Source organism: Triplophysa dalaica, chromosome 18, assembly GCF_015846415.1.
Source record: "Triplophysa dalaica isolate WHDGS20190420 chromosome 18, ASM1584641v1, whole genome shotgun sequence".
NCBI classification, from domain to species: domain Eukaryota; kingdom Metazoa; phylum Chordata; class Actinopteri; order Cypriniformes; family Nemacheilidae; genus Triplophysa; species Triplophysa dalaica.
The window spans coordinates 308609-322461 of NC_079559.1; the positions used below are offsets into that span (position 1 = coordinate 308609).

At 38.6% G+C, this 13853-nt stretch overlaps 4 protein-coding genes across 4 annotated transcripts; 2 read left to right on the forward strand and 2 right to left on the reverse strand.

Annotated features, from left to right (window-relative positions):
• Positions 1-261: 261 nt before the first annotated feature.
• zgc:101664 (uncharacterized protein LOC450064 homolog) lies at positions 262-2288 on the reverse strand. The gene is made up of 2 exons (XM_056772272.1): positions 2137-2288; positions 262-1906 (listed from the first exon to the last, which is right to left on the reverse strand). The coding sequence occupies exons 1-2, from the start codon at positions 2152-2154 to the stop codon at positions 398-400; spliced, it is 1527 nt and encodes a 508-aa protein (XP_056628250.1). The 5' UTR covers positions 2155-2288; the 3' UTR covers positions 262-397.
• A 23-nt stretch (positions 2289-2311) lies between these two features.
• On the forward strand, positions 2312-3940 carry srp19 (signal recognition particle 19). Its single transcript, XM_056772284.1, has 5 exons — positions 2312-2467; positions 2585-2660; positions 2764-2835; positions 2923-3031; positions 3242-3940. Exons 1-5 carry the CDS (start codon positions 2430-2432, stop codon positions 3370-3372), a joined length of 426 nt encoding a protein of 141 aa, XP_056628262.1. The 5' UTR covers positions 2312-2429; the 3' UTR covers positions 3373-3940.
• A 1-nt stretch (position 3941) lies between these two features.
• Positions 3942-9021, reverse strand: LOC130439759 (protein FAM240B). Its single transcript, XM_056772285.1, has 4 exons — positions 8907-9021; positions 5195-5363; positions 4987-5111; positions 3942-4087 (listed from the first exon to the last, which is right to left on the reverse strand). The coding sequence occupies exons 3-4, from the start codon at positions 5106-5108 to the stop codon at positions 3991-3993; spliced, it is 219 nt and encodes a 72-aa protein (XP_056628263.1). The 5' UTR covers positions 5109-5111; positions 5195-5363; positions 8907-9021; the 3' UTR covers positions 3942-3990.
• On the forward strand, positions 7323-13844 carry lrrc2 (leucine rich repeat containing 2). The gene is made up of 10 exons (XM_056772278.1): positions 7323-7683; positions 8143-8290; positions 8477-8604; positions 8748-8803; positions 8874-9030; positions 9106-9242; positions 9912-10057; positions 10209-10361; positions 10575-10687; positions 13415-13844. The coding sequence occupies exons 2-10, from the start codon at positions 8151-8153 to the stop codon at positions 13462-13464; spliced, it is 1080 nt and encodes a 359-aa protein (XP_056628256.1). The 5' UTR covers positions 7323-7683; positions 8143-8150; the 3' UTR covers positions 13465-13844.
• The last annotated feature ends 9 nt before the right edge of the window (positions 13845-13853 follow it).

Sequence of the window (13853 nt, forward strand, 5' to 3'; positions counted from 1 at the left end):
TCCTCAGCGTTAGGAAAAAAGGTTACAAACTGGGAACACACACCTGTCATAATAACACAACACGCTGACAACCACCAGACGACTGGAGACGAGTGTGAATGACAGCACAACTCGCCTGACCGTGTGTCACTTTTATCGTTTCTGTTCACAGAAGTTCCTTTCGGACAAAAGCGTTCAGAAAACACAAACTTTATTCAAATGTGTTTGTGTGAAAGTTTGATCTCTAGTGAACATCACACACACATGATCACCGTACAGACCAGTAAGATGAATTGCTTTCTCACAACATTAAACATCGACAAATCAGATTTAAAAACCACAGCGCCTTTTAATTTACAGTAACAACACGTGACATATTTAAAAACAGATGATCATGCAAGTTTGATTTTTAAATAAGTTAAAACTGAAGAATATCTCCAAGTTTATGAACAGTTAATGTCATCTGGCCTGAGAGCTGCAGTTCTTTCTTTAAGAAACGGCCAATAAACTCTGAATAGAAGAAGTCACAGTAGATCCAGATCTGACACAGATCTCGCTGAAAGTTGGAGTTACAGGTGGGCAGTCTGGAGTGTCTGATCGCTCGATTCAGCCGAAACCAAACTTCATCAATAGTGTGTGTGACACAGTTGAGCTCACACACGACCCACTTCACTCTCTGATGAAGATGAAGTCTGTGTTTGGCAATGATCTTACGAAACAGACAAGAGAACGAGTGTGTGATCTTCTCCGGTGGCGTCCTGTCTGTGATCACACACCATGAGCGCTTGAACTCTCTGAGATTCTCTGAGCTGCTGACAGTCTTTATTCTGCTCGAGTCTTCACAGTCATCAACAGGTCTGATGCTGTCTGATGTGATGTTCTTCATATCGTCCGGTGTTATAAGAGGTGGTCTGATCTGAGCTCTGACGCTGTCTGATGTGATATTCTTCAGATCTTCCGGTGTGATGAGCGGTGGTCTGATCTGAGCTCTGACGCTGTCTGATGTGATGTTCTTCAGATCTTCCGGTGTGATGAGCGGTGATCTGATCTGAGCTCTGACGCTGTCTGATGTGATGTTCTTCAGATCTTCCGGTGTGATGAGCGGTGGTCTGATCTGAGCTCTGACGCTGTCTGATGTGATATTCTTCAGATCTTCCGGTGTGATGAGCGGTGGTCTGATCTGAGGTCTGACGCTGTCTGATGTGATATTCTTCAGATCTTCCGGTGTGATGAGCGGTGATCTGATCTGAGGTCTGATGCTGTATGATGTGATGTTCTTCAGATCTTCCGGTGTGATGAGCGGTGGTCTGATCTGAGGTCTGACGCTGTCTGATGTGATGTTCTTAAGATCTTCCGGTGTGATGAGCGGTGGTCTGATCTGAGGTCTGATGCTGTCTGATGTGATGTTCTTAAGCTCTTCCGGTGTGATGAGCGGTGGTCTGATCTGAGGTCTGACGCTGTCTGATGTGATGTTCTTAAGATCTTCCGGTGTGATGAGCGGTGGTCTGATCTCAGGTCTGATGCTGTATGATGTGATGTTCTTCAGATCTTCCGGTGTGATGAGCGGTGGTCTGATCTCAGGTCTGATGCAGTCTGATGTGATGTTCTTAAGCTCTTCCGGTGTGATGAGCGGCGGTCTGATCTCAGGTCTGATGCAGTCTGATGTGATGTTCTTCAGATCTTCCGGTGTGATGAGCGGTGGTCTGATCTCAGGTCTGATGCAGTCTGATGTGATGTTCTTAAGCTCTTCCGGTGTGATGAGCGGCGGTCTGATCTCAGGTCTGATGGGTCTGATGCTGTCTGATGTTGATGGATACCAGGGTGTGAATTCAGGCAGAACTCTGCAGGGAAACTCCTGACAGACTCTGTGTGTTATGAACACAACATCTCTGAACTCCTTCCCAGCGCTGAAATACACACTCACATCCTTACAGCACAACAGACGCACAACAAACACACAACATACATTAACATTTTATACAGGGAGACTACATCATGGTATTAAGATCATATTCCAATCATTTTAAAACAGAACTTTAATAAATAACCATTAATCGTGCACAAACAATCGCATGTTAAATAGCGCTGATCTCAGGTCAGCGAGCAGCACATACACACGCGTTATAATAGATCAGTTATTGAGATGTAAATACTCACTGCAGATTCTCGCGTCATGTCCTCTTTAGCATCTTCACCACATTAATCTTTCTTCTTACATGTGATAATGTTAAATGTAAACATGTTTCATGCTAACGTGCAGAAGCAGAACTGCGCTCCTCACCGACAGAGGGCGCTGTGACGACACGTCACCCCTGACGAGCGGAAGTAAACTCCTCTACCGGACGTGACATCACAGAAGAAGTTACACTCATCATTAATTTTCATCTGAAATCTTTCACAAACAACGACGTGTGTTTATAACCGCAGAAAAACAAAGATCAACTGATGAAATGTCGCATTTAACGACAAACCCGGCGGATAAAGAGAGGTGAGTGTCACGTGCGTCTTCCCTGACACACAAACACGTGAATGTAACGTTGACTCACAAACGAGAAAAAAAGAACACCACAGTAACTTAATCCTTCATGTTCTGTTTCTCCATCAGGTTTCTGTGCATTTATCCGTCTTACATCAACAATAAAAAGACTTTAGCAGAAGGCAGAAGAATCCCCGTGGAGAAAGTAAAGTGCTTTTCATATCATTTATACGAGTTTGCGTATGATTGGTCCGTTTGTGTATTAAGTGGTTTGTTTGTGTGTAATATTGTGTGATGTGTTTGTTTAGGCGGTGGAAAATCCTTCATGCGCTGAGATTCGAGATGTGCTGACGGCAGCTGGTCTCAATGTTCTTGTGGAGGTTTGGAGGTTTAATTGATGTGTGCTGGTCTGTATATTGCGAATCTGTGAAATAATGTGAAGATGACTTGAGGATTTTGCTCCACAGAACAAGATGTATCCCAGAGAATGGAACAGAGACGTTCAGTTTAGAGGACGCGTGCGGGTGCAACTAAAACTCGAAGATGGAAGTTTGTGTCAAGACAAATTTTCATCTAGTAAGTAACTAGATGAGAGGTTATATTCAGTGTCTTCATGTAAACACATCATTAAGAAAATAGTAAATCTGAAATTCTCAAATAATCTGTCATTTAAACCTTTAATTCTCGCTGATGTGTTTAGTGTATTAATGAACAGACTGAATTCAGATCAGTGAAACACATTCGTATCCTGAACTGAAGTATGGCGACTCGTCTGTGTGTTTTTAGAGAAAGCTGTGATGTTTTATGTTGCCGAGATGATTCCCAAACTGAAGATAAGAACGCAGAAGAGCGGAGGAGCTGACGCTGGATCACAGCCGGGAGATGCAGGGAAGAAAGGAAAGAAGAAGAAGAAGTAGATGACGAAAGATCTCTTCGGTTGAGAAAAGCTTGAAGGTGGAGAGTTTGGAAATGACTAAACAAGATCTTTTGACCCAGTCGTTTTGGTTCCTCTTTTGTTTAACGGATGAATATTTTGTCATATTTGTTGGACTTTCTTCAGAGCAGAATTTAAGGCATGATGTCTTCAAGATGAATACATGAGTTTGTTGCACAGTGGCCTCTTGTGGAACTGAACGTTGTACATCAGTTAATTAAGTTATGAGTATTTTATGATCTAAACTGTAGAGAGATGATGTTGGTTATTTCAGTTAAAGGATGGATTATGTTTAAACGGCCACTGACAGAGCGTGTCATACGTTTACGGGTCACTGCTTTCAGCAGACGTGTCAGTTTTAAGTCTCTCTGCTGGAGGATCAGTGTTTTCACACTCCTGTAACATGCTGTGAAAAAGCGGCTCATGTCCTTCACACACAGCACCTGTTCAGTGCAGAAGATTCATTCTCCATTACAGCTTCTGTTGCTTTTCATCCGTGTGCTAATGAAGGATAAACAAACTGGACGTGAAATAAAGAGAATCAGACAGGAGTGAATATCATGTGTCTTTATTGAGTTCATCAGGTGGACAGTGGGTCTGTTCATGAGACGGATGATAAATTTGGGCCTCGGTTGTCGCCAAAATTCTTCAGATGTTTGGTCCGGCTCTCCAGTCTCTTCAGCCACTCGTCACGAAGCCTGAAATAATGGTTTGAAGAACACTGTGAAATACTTCAGTAAGCTTACAGCCTGTATTTATGCACTCGTAGCATTTCAGACTATTACATTAACACTCCCAGTAATAATAAAACCAGTCATGAGATTTGTATTTACTGCAGGAAAAGAAATGAGTTTGTTAGGCAGCAGGAGCACAGTGGCTTTTTTGTCTTCCGTTCTGTGTAAACTATATTCAGATCATGTCCTTAAGGATATTATAATAACTAATAATTATTTCTGTCGGCTGTATATGAAAATCAACACACAATGTGATGCTGTCTGTGCAAAACAAAACTTGTAAAAGTTAAATAAACGACAAACACACGAGACTAATCACAAATCAATATGTCAACATGAGTTTCATCACTGTTACATTCTGTCAATATTGGAGTTTTTTATTTTAATCTTTGTTTGAAAATTTTGTGGAAGCTTAAAAATAAAAATAGAACTGTTGCAAACAAGCACTAATAATTGGTTTGTGAAAATGAAATACGTTTGTGAATAATCGTTTGTACATTTTAGTTAATCTAAAATCTTACAATTTAAGCAAAATGTGTTGCATCACGTCTGACATTGTGGGTGTATTTTAAGAGAGTGAGAGTTGAGTTCAGTGAATCACAAACAGACTTATTTCTGTCAACAGCTTTCTGAGGCTCAACACAACCCATGAAACTGTACTTTTATAACACAAAAAGGCTCAATTAGAGGTCACATATAATAATGTTATCAATTATAAAATGAGAGTCAAAAACGGAGAAGAGTGTCAGTGAAGAGCAGCAGTCTCAGTAGATGATCCGCTCACATGATGTTATTCTACTGTCAGTCTGTCACACTCATTGTTAAGATTATCTTTAATGTTAAGTGAAGAAGATTAAACTCACTTGGTGAGCGAGCTGTTCTTCATCCTCTCTTCTTCAGTTTCTGTCATGTGATTGTGATGAACGATCTTCTGCTCCCAGAACGTCTTGATGAATAACTTGTCATGAATCAGAGCAGAACTCATTTTCTGTGAAGAGACGCACAGATGAGATCAGTTTAACCTTCATCGTCTAATAGAAACACATTCTACAGCGTTTGCACAACCAGTACCTGATTCTGATCAGAGCGTCAGATCGTTGAAGAACACGCATGACACACACAGCGGTGACGTGTTGTGACTGACCTCACACATGCGGCGAGGCTTTATTTCAGTTTGACAGACGTGTCATCGGTGATGTTTTTCAGCCCCTCCTCATCTTCACTTGAGCAGTGGCACATGCTTGAGAATCATGATACATCAGAAGCGTAATGATCCTCATTATCAACTAATGAATCTCATGAGTGTCGGTGTCATTTAGCTTCAGAAATACACTTTCACACCTGATGCAGGAATGAAAACAATAGATGATGTGAAGTATTTATTTTTAAAATGGAAAACATTTTGCTTATGTTGCGAAGGAGCATCGGATTAAAAATAACCTCTCTAATCGTCAAGTGACAGACGCATTAAAACACGTGTCTCAAAACACAGTCACACGCTTACAAAGAAACACTTACAACACGTCAGGTCATATACATTATATAGCTGTATTTCCTTATTCTTCGTGGTGTTCTGTAAAGCTTTTCATCTTTATTTTCTTTCTCATCATGTCTGTGTCGAGGACTTTGAATCATCAAATGACACAGTGAAAACACATATTTCTCTGGGATGAAAGGTCTGCTGGTCGGCTCAGATGAGAACGTGTGTGTGTGTGATGTATTGTTCAGGTACATGACATCACATTAACACCAGTGCATTTTCATGCCCTTTTACACAAGGCCAAATGTATCTGGAGAATCTGGGTGTGATACAAAAGCCCATCACACATGTGTGACATTTCAGTTGTGCGGGCCGTGATTGAGCCTGAGCTCGGGGTATTAAGCGGCCCCGCAGGAGCTCTATTTTGGTCTTCAGGGCCGAGTGAAATGATGTTATAAGATGCTTATGCTGAATAAGAGATCCGCCACAGCTGCACAGACGCTGTCCAGTCATCGCTTGAAAAAACAAACGCTGGTTTTTCGATCTCCAGTCATGATGTTTAATAAAGCCAAAGACACAAGTGTGTAAATCTCAGTGTCAACTTCAGTAAATCCTACAGCTACTGTCAATCATCACTTCACATCACTTCACCTATCATCATATTAGTTACGCTTACATGACATCAAGTCTGACACAATGTTGATCTCTGATGTCACTAACATGAGATGAGTAAAGTCAGACACACAGAAACACATCATCCACAATATCAAGTGTGGTGAGAGTGTGTGTTTTCATGAGCCGATCACTAACAAGCAAACACACACACACACACACACACACACATGTCTGGTTTACTATCTATGTGTGGACATTCTATAGACATAACGAGTTGTATACTGTACAAAATGTATATTTTATCCCCTAGCCCTAAACCTAAAGATCATAGAAAACTTTTTGCATTTTTAGATTTTTTTTGACTCAATTTTGGTCCCCACAGTGACACGAGTCCCAATGAGTTGGTGTGTATTCAGGTTTAGGTCCCCGTCAGGATATAAAAACATGTCCATACACACACACACTGAAACACAAACTGCAGTGACAGTGATGGAGTTTCACTATTACATTTGAGTGTGTGTTTGAATTTATGGAAGGAGAAATGGAGTCAAACAGCACATGCCACTGCTGTTACCCATAATGCACCTGGAGATCAAACAATTCTGACTTTTAACTGTGAAAAGTTGATCATTAAATAAAACCTGTGACTTTAAGGATTGTCTTTCATCCGATCAATTCTTTTGAAATGTTTTGTTAGGTGGGTCAGTTGTTGATAGTAATAATAATTCAGAAGCTTAAATATCTAAACTTTGACAGAGTAATTCTGTCTAAAATATCTAAGGGATCCACCAGTCTCAATATAGAGAGAGAGAGAGAGTCATCTAGTGGTTACACAATGACATTACACATGTTTATACAACTTCACTCCCACCTGAAGGCACTAATGAAGGATTATAAATATCTGTCAAAGATAAAATTGTAACATAAATATGACATAAAACATACAGTAGATTTTAGATTTGAAGGGTTCAGGGACTTTTGTCTGGGTGCAGTGTGAGTCAGTGAGGAGCTGATGATGTAGAATATTGAATATAATAGAATATAAACATGTAATGTCTGAATAGTTTTCATGTCACAAACACACAACATCTGATGTTACACACATGTGTATCTGTGAAACACAAGCTGTGTTTGTAACAAAACTAAAGAGGTTGATATATCACGAGAGGTCACGACCCTTGAGCTAAAGGTCACTCACAGTTCATTTACAGGACAAAAGCTTCTCTCTCATTAACTAAATACAGCTCAGTGTGGTGTAAAGGGCGTCAAGCGTGTCTGTTTTCTGCGCTGTTGAAAGTTTCTGTGTCATTTCTGGATGATCATGTGTAAAAGTGTAAACAGGTCGGTGGCATGACCGCTCATATCTCACACGGTAAAAATAGCAGCTCGCTCACACAGAATCCTAAATAGATATGAGCTGTAAACACGAGTCTGGAGCCGGCGTGTGACACAGACCTTCTGTCAGGTATGAATATTTCCTCCTCAAAAAATCACCAATCACGGGAGAATTCGAGTTAATGTAGAATGTTGATCATTCAGAGCGTCACGTTTGGGTTTGGCTGTGGTCACAGGGTGACTGTTCATGGGTTTGAGGTCATATCGATGGAGTCATACGGGAGACGAGAGAGAAATCATAAGTGCTGCGACATCATCAGGGCTGTTGTGTGATGGATGAACATCACATCACATTACTGGAATAGTTCAACTACATTAAGTCTGGACAGAAAATATTTGAGCGTTCACTTGACCTTGTGAACAGTGTTTTAGGAACAAAATAGGTTTTCGGCATGTTCATGAGCAAGAAACCTGTCACCTAAAGAGCACGACTGTTGTAGTATTGTTTAAATGTGCAGTTTCAGATCTGATCAGAACATCATTAAATGTAATTGAATGTGATTTTATTGTGGTAACATTCTTACTTTAGCATCCAACATGAGATCAGAGCGGATTGGCATTGACATTCCTGTTTACCATCTCTCACTGATCCGAGAACTGTGGGAGGGCCGGGTGAAAACACACAGACAGAAGCAGAAGAAAGAAGAAGAGAGACTCAGCAGAAGTGCTCTGGCCAAGTGAGGAGATTTCCATAAAACACAAAACACCTCCTCTGATTAAACTCTCAATATCTGATCTTCATTCACTTGTGTCAGAGACTGAAAACACAGAACAATATGTGTTGTTCGTGTGTGTGTGTGTGTGTGTGTGTGTATGTATGTATGTATGTATGTGCGCGCGCACGTGTGTGTGTGTGTTTTCAGGGTGAATGAACAGTGGCAGTATCGCATCGCATGCAGAAAGTTAAAGAGAGTTGAGGTGGAGACGCTGCAGTGTTATCTGGAGAGATCCACTCTCGCACAACTCAACATTCTGCCAACAGTTAATAAAGGTATTAACAACATAAACACACAATCTACAAATCATTTACACGGAACCAATAAAGTAGAAAATTCCAAAACAATTCAACATCTCTGTATCTGATGTTTGTCACGTAAATGTTAAACAGTTGAAATTATTGACTGTCTGGTGCAGATAATGAAGACGAGGACCGAAAATTTATTTTTGAGTTGACCGGAAAGAAATGGATGGTAAATATTTCTAAAATCCTATTTTTATAAGAAGTGATTCCACACTCAGCGTTTGATTGTGATTGTACAGAAGTTACCTGAAGATCTTCAGTACATGACTTACCTGAAGGAATGGCACATCCGTGAAACAAGGATTCCCGAGATTCCCGCTTACATCCAGGCGTTCGTGGATCTGCGTGTGCTGGACGTCCCGAGGAACGGCCTGACAAAGATTCCTGTAGAGATCGGTCAGAATCACATCAGACGTGTGTAAAACATCACATGAATCACTGCAGTCATTCAACCCGTCTCTTTTATAACAGGAAAACTCATCAGCTTAAGAGAATTAAACCTAAGTTATAATAAATTAACCATTATTCCACCTGAACTGGGAGACTGTGAGAATCTGGAGCGATTAGAAATGACGGCAAACTTCAAACTAGAAGAGTTACCATTTGAGGTAAAAACATGCAGTCAAACGTCTGAACACACGAATGATGGAAAACCTTTTCATTTAAATGCAAGAAATGAGTTTTTCATCATAAACAAGAGAATGAACGAGAATGAGTTTCAGAGCTCTGCACTGATAGATCCAACTATGAGATATGGCTTGTAGATCTTATAGATCTGAACTTTGAGTCCAGTTTCACTAGATCTCTCTCCGTCAGGAACAAATTACACCTGGAGATATCAACTCCGTTGTGAGTCAATCCTTTAACCCAAACAACAGGGAGATATAGAGCTGAAGGGAAGAACAGCAGGCAGGAGATGAAGTGATGTTAAATAGACAGACAAATGATTTATTGAATAATCTCAGTTGTGTGTTGATGCTCAGTCAAGCACTGCCAAACTTCGTCTCCTGCCTGCTGTTCTTCCCTTCAGCTCTATATCTCCCTGTTGTTCCTGACGGAGAGAGATCTAGTGAAACTGGACTCAAAGTTCAGATCTATAAGATCTACAAGCCATATCTCATAGTTGGATCTATCAGCACATTTAACAGATATTTCTTGGGCTTGATGACTTAATTCTTAAATGTGAATAATCATTGAAGTGTGTTGAAATGTTTTCATGCCGCACATCTAATGTCACATCACATTCATTTATTTTGGTTCTGTGTGTTTTCTTTCAGCTGAGGAATTTGAAAAAACTGAAGCATTTGGACTTGTCGGAAAACACATTTGCTAGCATTCCCATCTGTGTCCTCCGCATGGATGGCCTGAAATGTTTGGATATGAGTAACAACCGACTCAAGGACCTGCCTGAAGACATCGACAGGTGTGTGTGTGTGTCCTTATAAAAATTGACCATGGTTTTACTACAGTTAAAACAAAAAACATGGTTACTACACTTGTAGCACAAAAAAACATTGTTCATTCTCATGCGAAGCAGATATAACACGTGATATAAATGTGCACATGTGTTTTAGGATTGAAGCTTTAGAGACTGTGTTCCTACACAAGAACAAGATCAAACACATCCCTCTGTCCATGAGTAACATCTCACATCTGAAGATGCTGGTGCTCAGTGCGGATGAGCTCATCAGCATCCCCTCCAAATTGGCGGATGATCCTCAGATCAAGTACGATCATCAAAAACAAACCAGAATGAGATTTGAAATGTCTCTCTTCACAATATCTTTGAAATCTCCGTAAATCTCGTTCATTTCTCTTCTACACAAGTTATAAACATGTTTGATTGTCAGTGTTTGGGTCGTATTTTCAGTCAACTCGAGCACCTGTCGCTGTCTGTGCGCCGATCCAGAGTCAGTCTAACACGTGATTTTGTATTTCAGATTAGTCCGATTATATGACAATCCGATACACGCTGACGATGAAGATGAAACTGCAACGGACGAACGCGACAGAGAATTCATGAACACATACCTGCAAACTCTCGAGGACAGAGGTGAGTCACCTGAGCGATGACGTCATCACGCCGCTGCGCGAGCCATTCGACGAAATTCAATTCACTTAATTATAATAAATATAACGAATGTTTTAAGAATATAAATTGTATTTATCTAAAAAGATAAAAAATGATACACTTTATTTCCCAGAATCCTTCAATGTAGCTCAAGTCACCATGAAGTGTTTTATACAGTGTTGTAGCAAAACAATGTTACAATCGAAATTTAACATTGGATTAATGAAAAGAGAGAAAATAAAAACATTACCATGGCTCGAAACAGACAAGACAAGAGAAAAAAACAAAAAAAACAGGAGAGGGACTTACACAAATAATACAAATATTACAAATTAAACAGGTTGAAAAGCTTATAAGCAGAGCAAATTTTACAAGTTCTTTGTGCTTTCATATGTACATAATTGTTTTTAAATACAGTTTTATCTCTTGTAGACAGACTATAAAAACAGGTTTGCTATTAGAAAATGTACAATTATGTATATCAAATTTACATAGAGAAATAATCAGGTTGATTACAAAAGAAGCATTTTGGTCAGCTTCAAAAAATCCAAAAACAACAGTTTTTGGATTCATAAAAAAACCATTCAAAATAGTATTTGAAATAAACAAACCAACATGTTTCCAAAGTTGTTGAATACAGTTGCACGACCAAAACAAGTGAAAAATTGATTCATTGTCATTCTGACAAAAAATGCATTTGGTGTAAAAGTCAGATCCACATTTTTTCTTTAGAAAAGTTTTGGCAGTGTAAATGTTATGGAGTATTACTTTGACTTTATTTGAGAGAAGATATTTTTGTTGCATGGACCATATCATTTTCCAGTTTAGATTATCGAAAAGGCTCTCAATAAGTAATGCTCTTACTTTAAGATTTCTTCCTTTTTTACTAATAAAACATAACTTACCAGTAGGTGTATCGCTTGGCTCAGGTAAAGAGACTTCAAAAGATAAAGAACAATTTTTAAAAAGCATGCGTATGCCAGATGGAATAGCATCCATAACAATGGCAAACTCTTTAGGAGTTACTGGTATATTATATTTAGAGAGAAATTCTGAATACCTAAAAAGCATACCTTCCTTATTGAAGAGCTGACCAACATGCAATATTCCATTACTGAACCATTGTTTAAAGAACAAAGACCTATTTTTAAATAGAATGTTTTTATTATTCCAGATGTAACATCAATGCGTGAAAAAGTTATGTTTGTAAGCCAAAAGAGCCTGTTTGTGAAAATCAGATAGCTTGAGGGGAAGTTTTTGAATATCATTATTGCACATTAAAACAAATTTTATGCCACCAAATTGTGAAAATGCAAATTGGGGGAATAGATTCCAAATAGAAGTAGGGTTATTGAGAAATCGACTGAGCCAGTTTATTTTAATTGAATTATTCATTGTATTGAAATCAATGAAGTTTAATTATTGTGAGAATTTACCGACACAGATTTCTTAAAATAATGAGGTTTGTTTTTCCATAGGAAATTATATAGCATTCCATCAATTAATTTACATGTGGACTTATCAATGTACAATGACTGCGCAGCATACGCGAGGCGAGACAGACCCTCCGCTTTAACAAGTAATCCCCTACCTGTTAAAGAGAGGTCTCTCTGTAGCCAGCAGTTAAGCCTTTTCTTTGTTTTAGCTATGATTGGATTAAAATTTGTGGAACACCTGAGGTCATCTTTAATTATCTGTATACCCAAATATGTGACACAAGTCTTAACAGCAATACCATTGATTGAAGAAGCTGAACAATTTTTAAGGGAAAATAATTCACATTTTTTAAGATTAAGATATAAACCTGAAGCCTTGGAGAAGAGCTGGAGAATATCTAATGCTAAGGATATTTGGTGAGAGTCTTCCAAGAACAGGACAGTATCATCTGCTAATTGGCTAATTATCATCTCTGAATTTCCAATACTAATACCTTTAAGATGACTTGCTTTGATATATGAACTTAAAAATTGTGTTGCTATTAAAAATAGATAGGGAGATACTGGACATCCCTGTCGTACCCCACGTTTTGAGTAGAATCTGGGAGAAGTATTATTACCTAACTTAATGGAACTATTACCATTTGTATACAGCATTTTGACCATTTTATAAAATGATTCACCAAATCCAATTCTTTGTAGTGTTTGAAATAAAAACTCATGTTCTAACGTATCAAATGCTTTATAATAGTCTAAAAATAAAAGGAAACTATCTTTTGGAATCAAATGTGAATAATCTAATATATCTTATATTAAACGTATATTATTCGATAAATGTCTATTGGGCAGAAATCCTGATTTCACATTATGCTACTTTCAACAATAACTCTTCACCACATGACGTCGGCAACAAAGAGGTAGGACTTATTTTTCAGTACCTGTTTCACTCGGATACACGTCACGATACGGAAAAGAAGTCAATCGCAACTTCCGTTTCACGGTGACTTTAATATACAATACATGATAAAGAAATGCTATTCAAATCCTTAAATTTAAATTTCTTTCCAAGTATTAAAAAAAATCTGTAAATAAATAGGCGTTTGTAAATAAATAAATGAAAATTGGAGTTAATGTCCAGTAAAGTACCAGTAAAGTCCTCTTCCGGTGTGTTAGGGTTCAATGAAGTTCAATAAAGAGTCATTTCCCTTCATTTGAAAATCAGCTGTCCTAACCATTTACAGATTATATTAAATCATATATTGTTTTTTTTCAGAGACTCTCCCAATATACACAACAAAAGTGTCCCTGAGCTGTCTTCTGTAAGAACATCTCATTCAGCAGTTTTGTGTCCTCAGCAGTATGAAGTTTCTTCAGTCTTGAATGATACGGTTTTATTTTCTCATTCCGAGTGTTTTGGAAACATAGATGCAGGTTGCAATGAATTTCACATTGTGATTGCGCATCTAGTGTAAATCTAGTTTATTGTGTGTGTTTGTGACCAAACACGGTTGTTTCACAGCATGATGATAAAATCTATTACCTGTTGGACTTGTGATGTAATGGCTGTCTATGATTTAACTTATTCCTGTAAATTTGTTTTACAAAATGTTATATAAGATAAAAACAAAGATAATTTGTTTGCACTTCATTCTAATTGAATCTTTATGCATTTTGCCTTCTTGCATTCAATAAACACACAATGTAATCCCCCC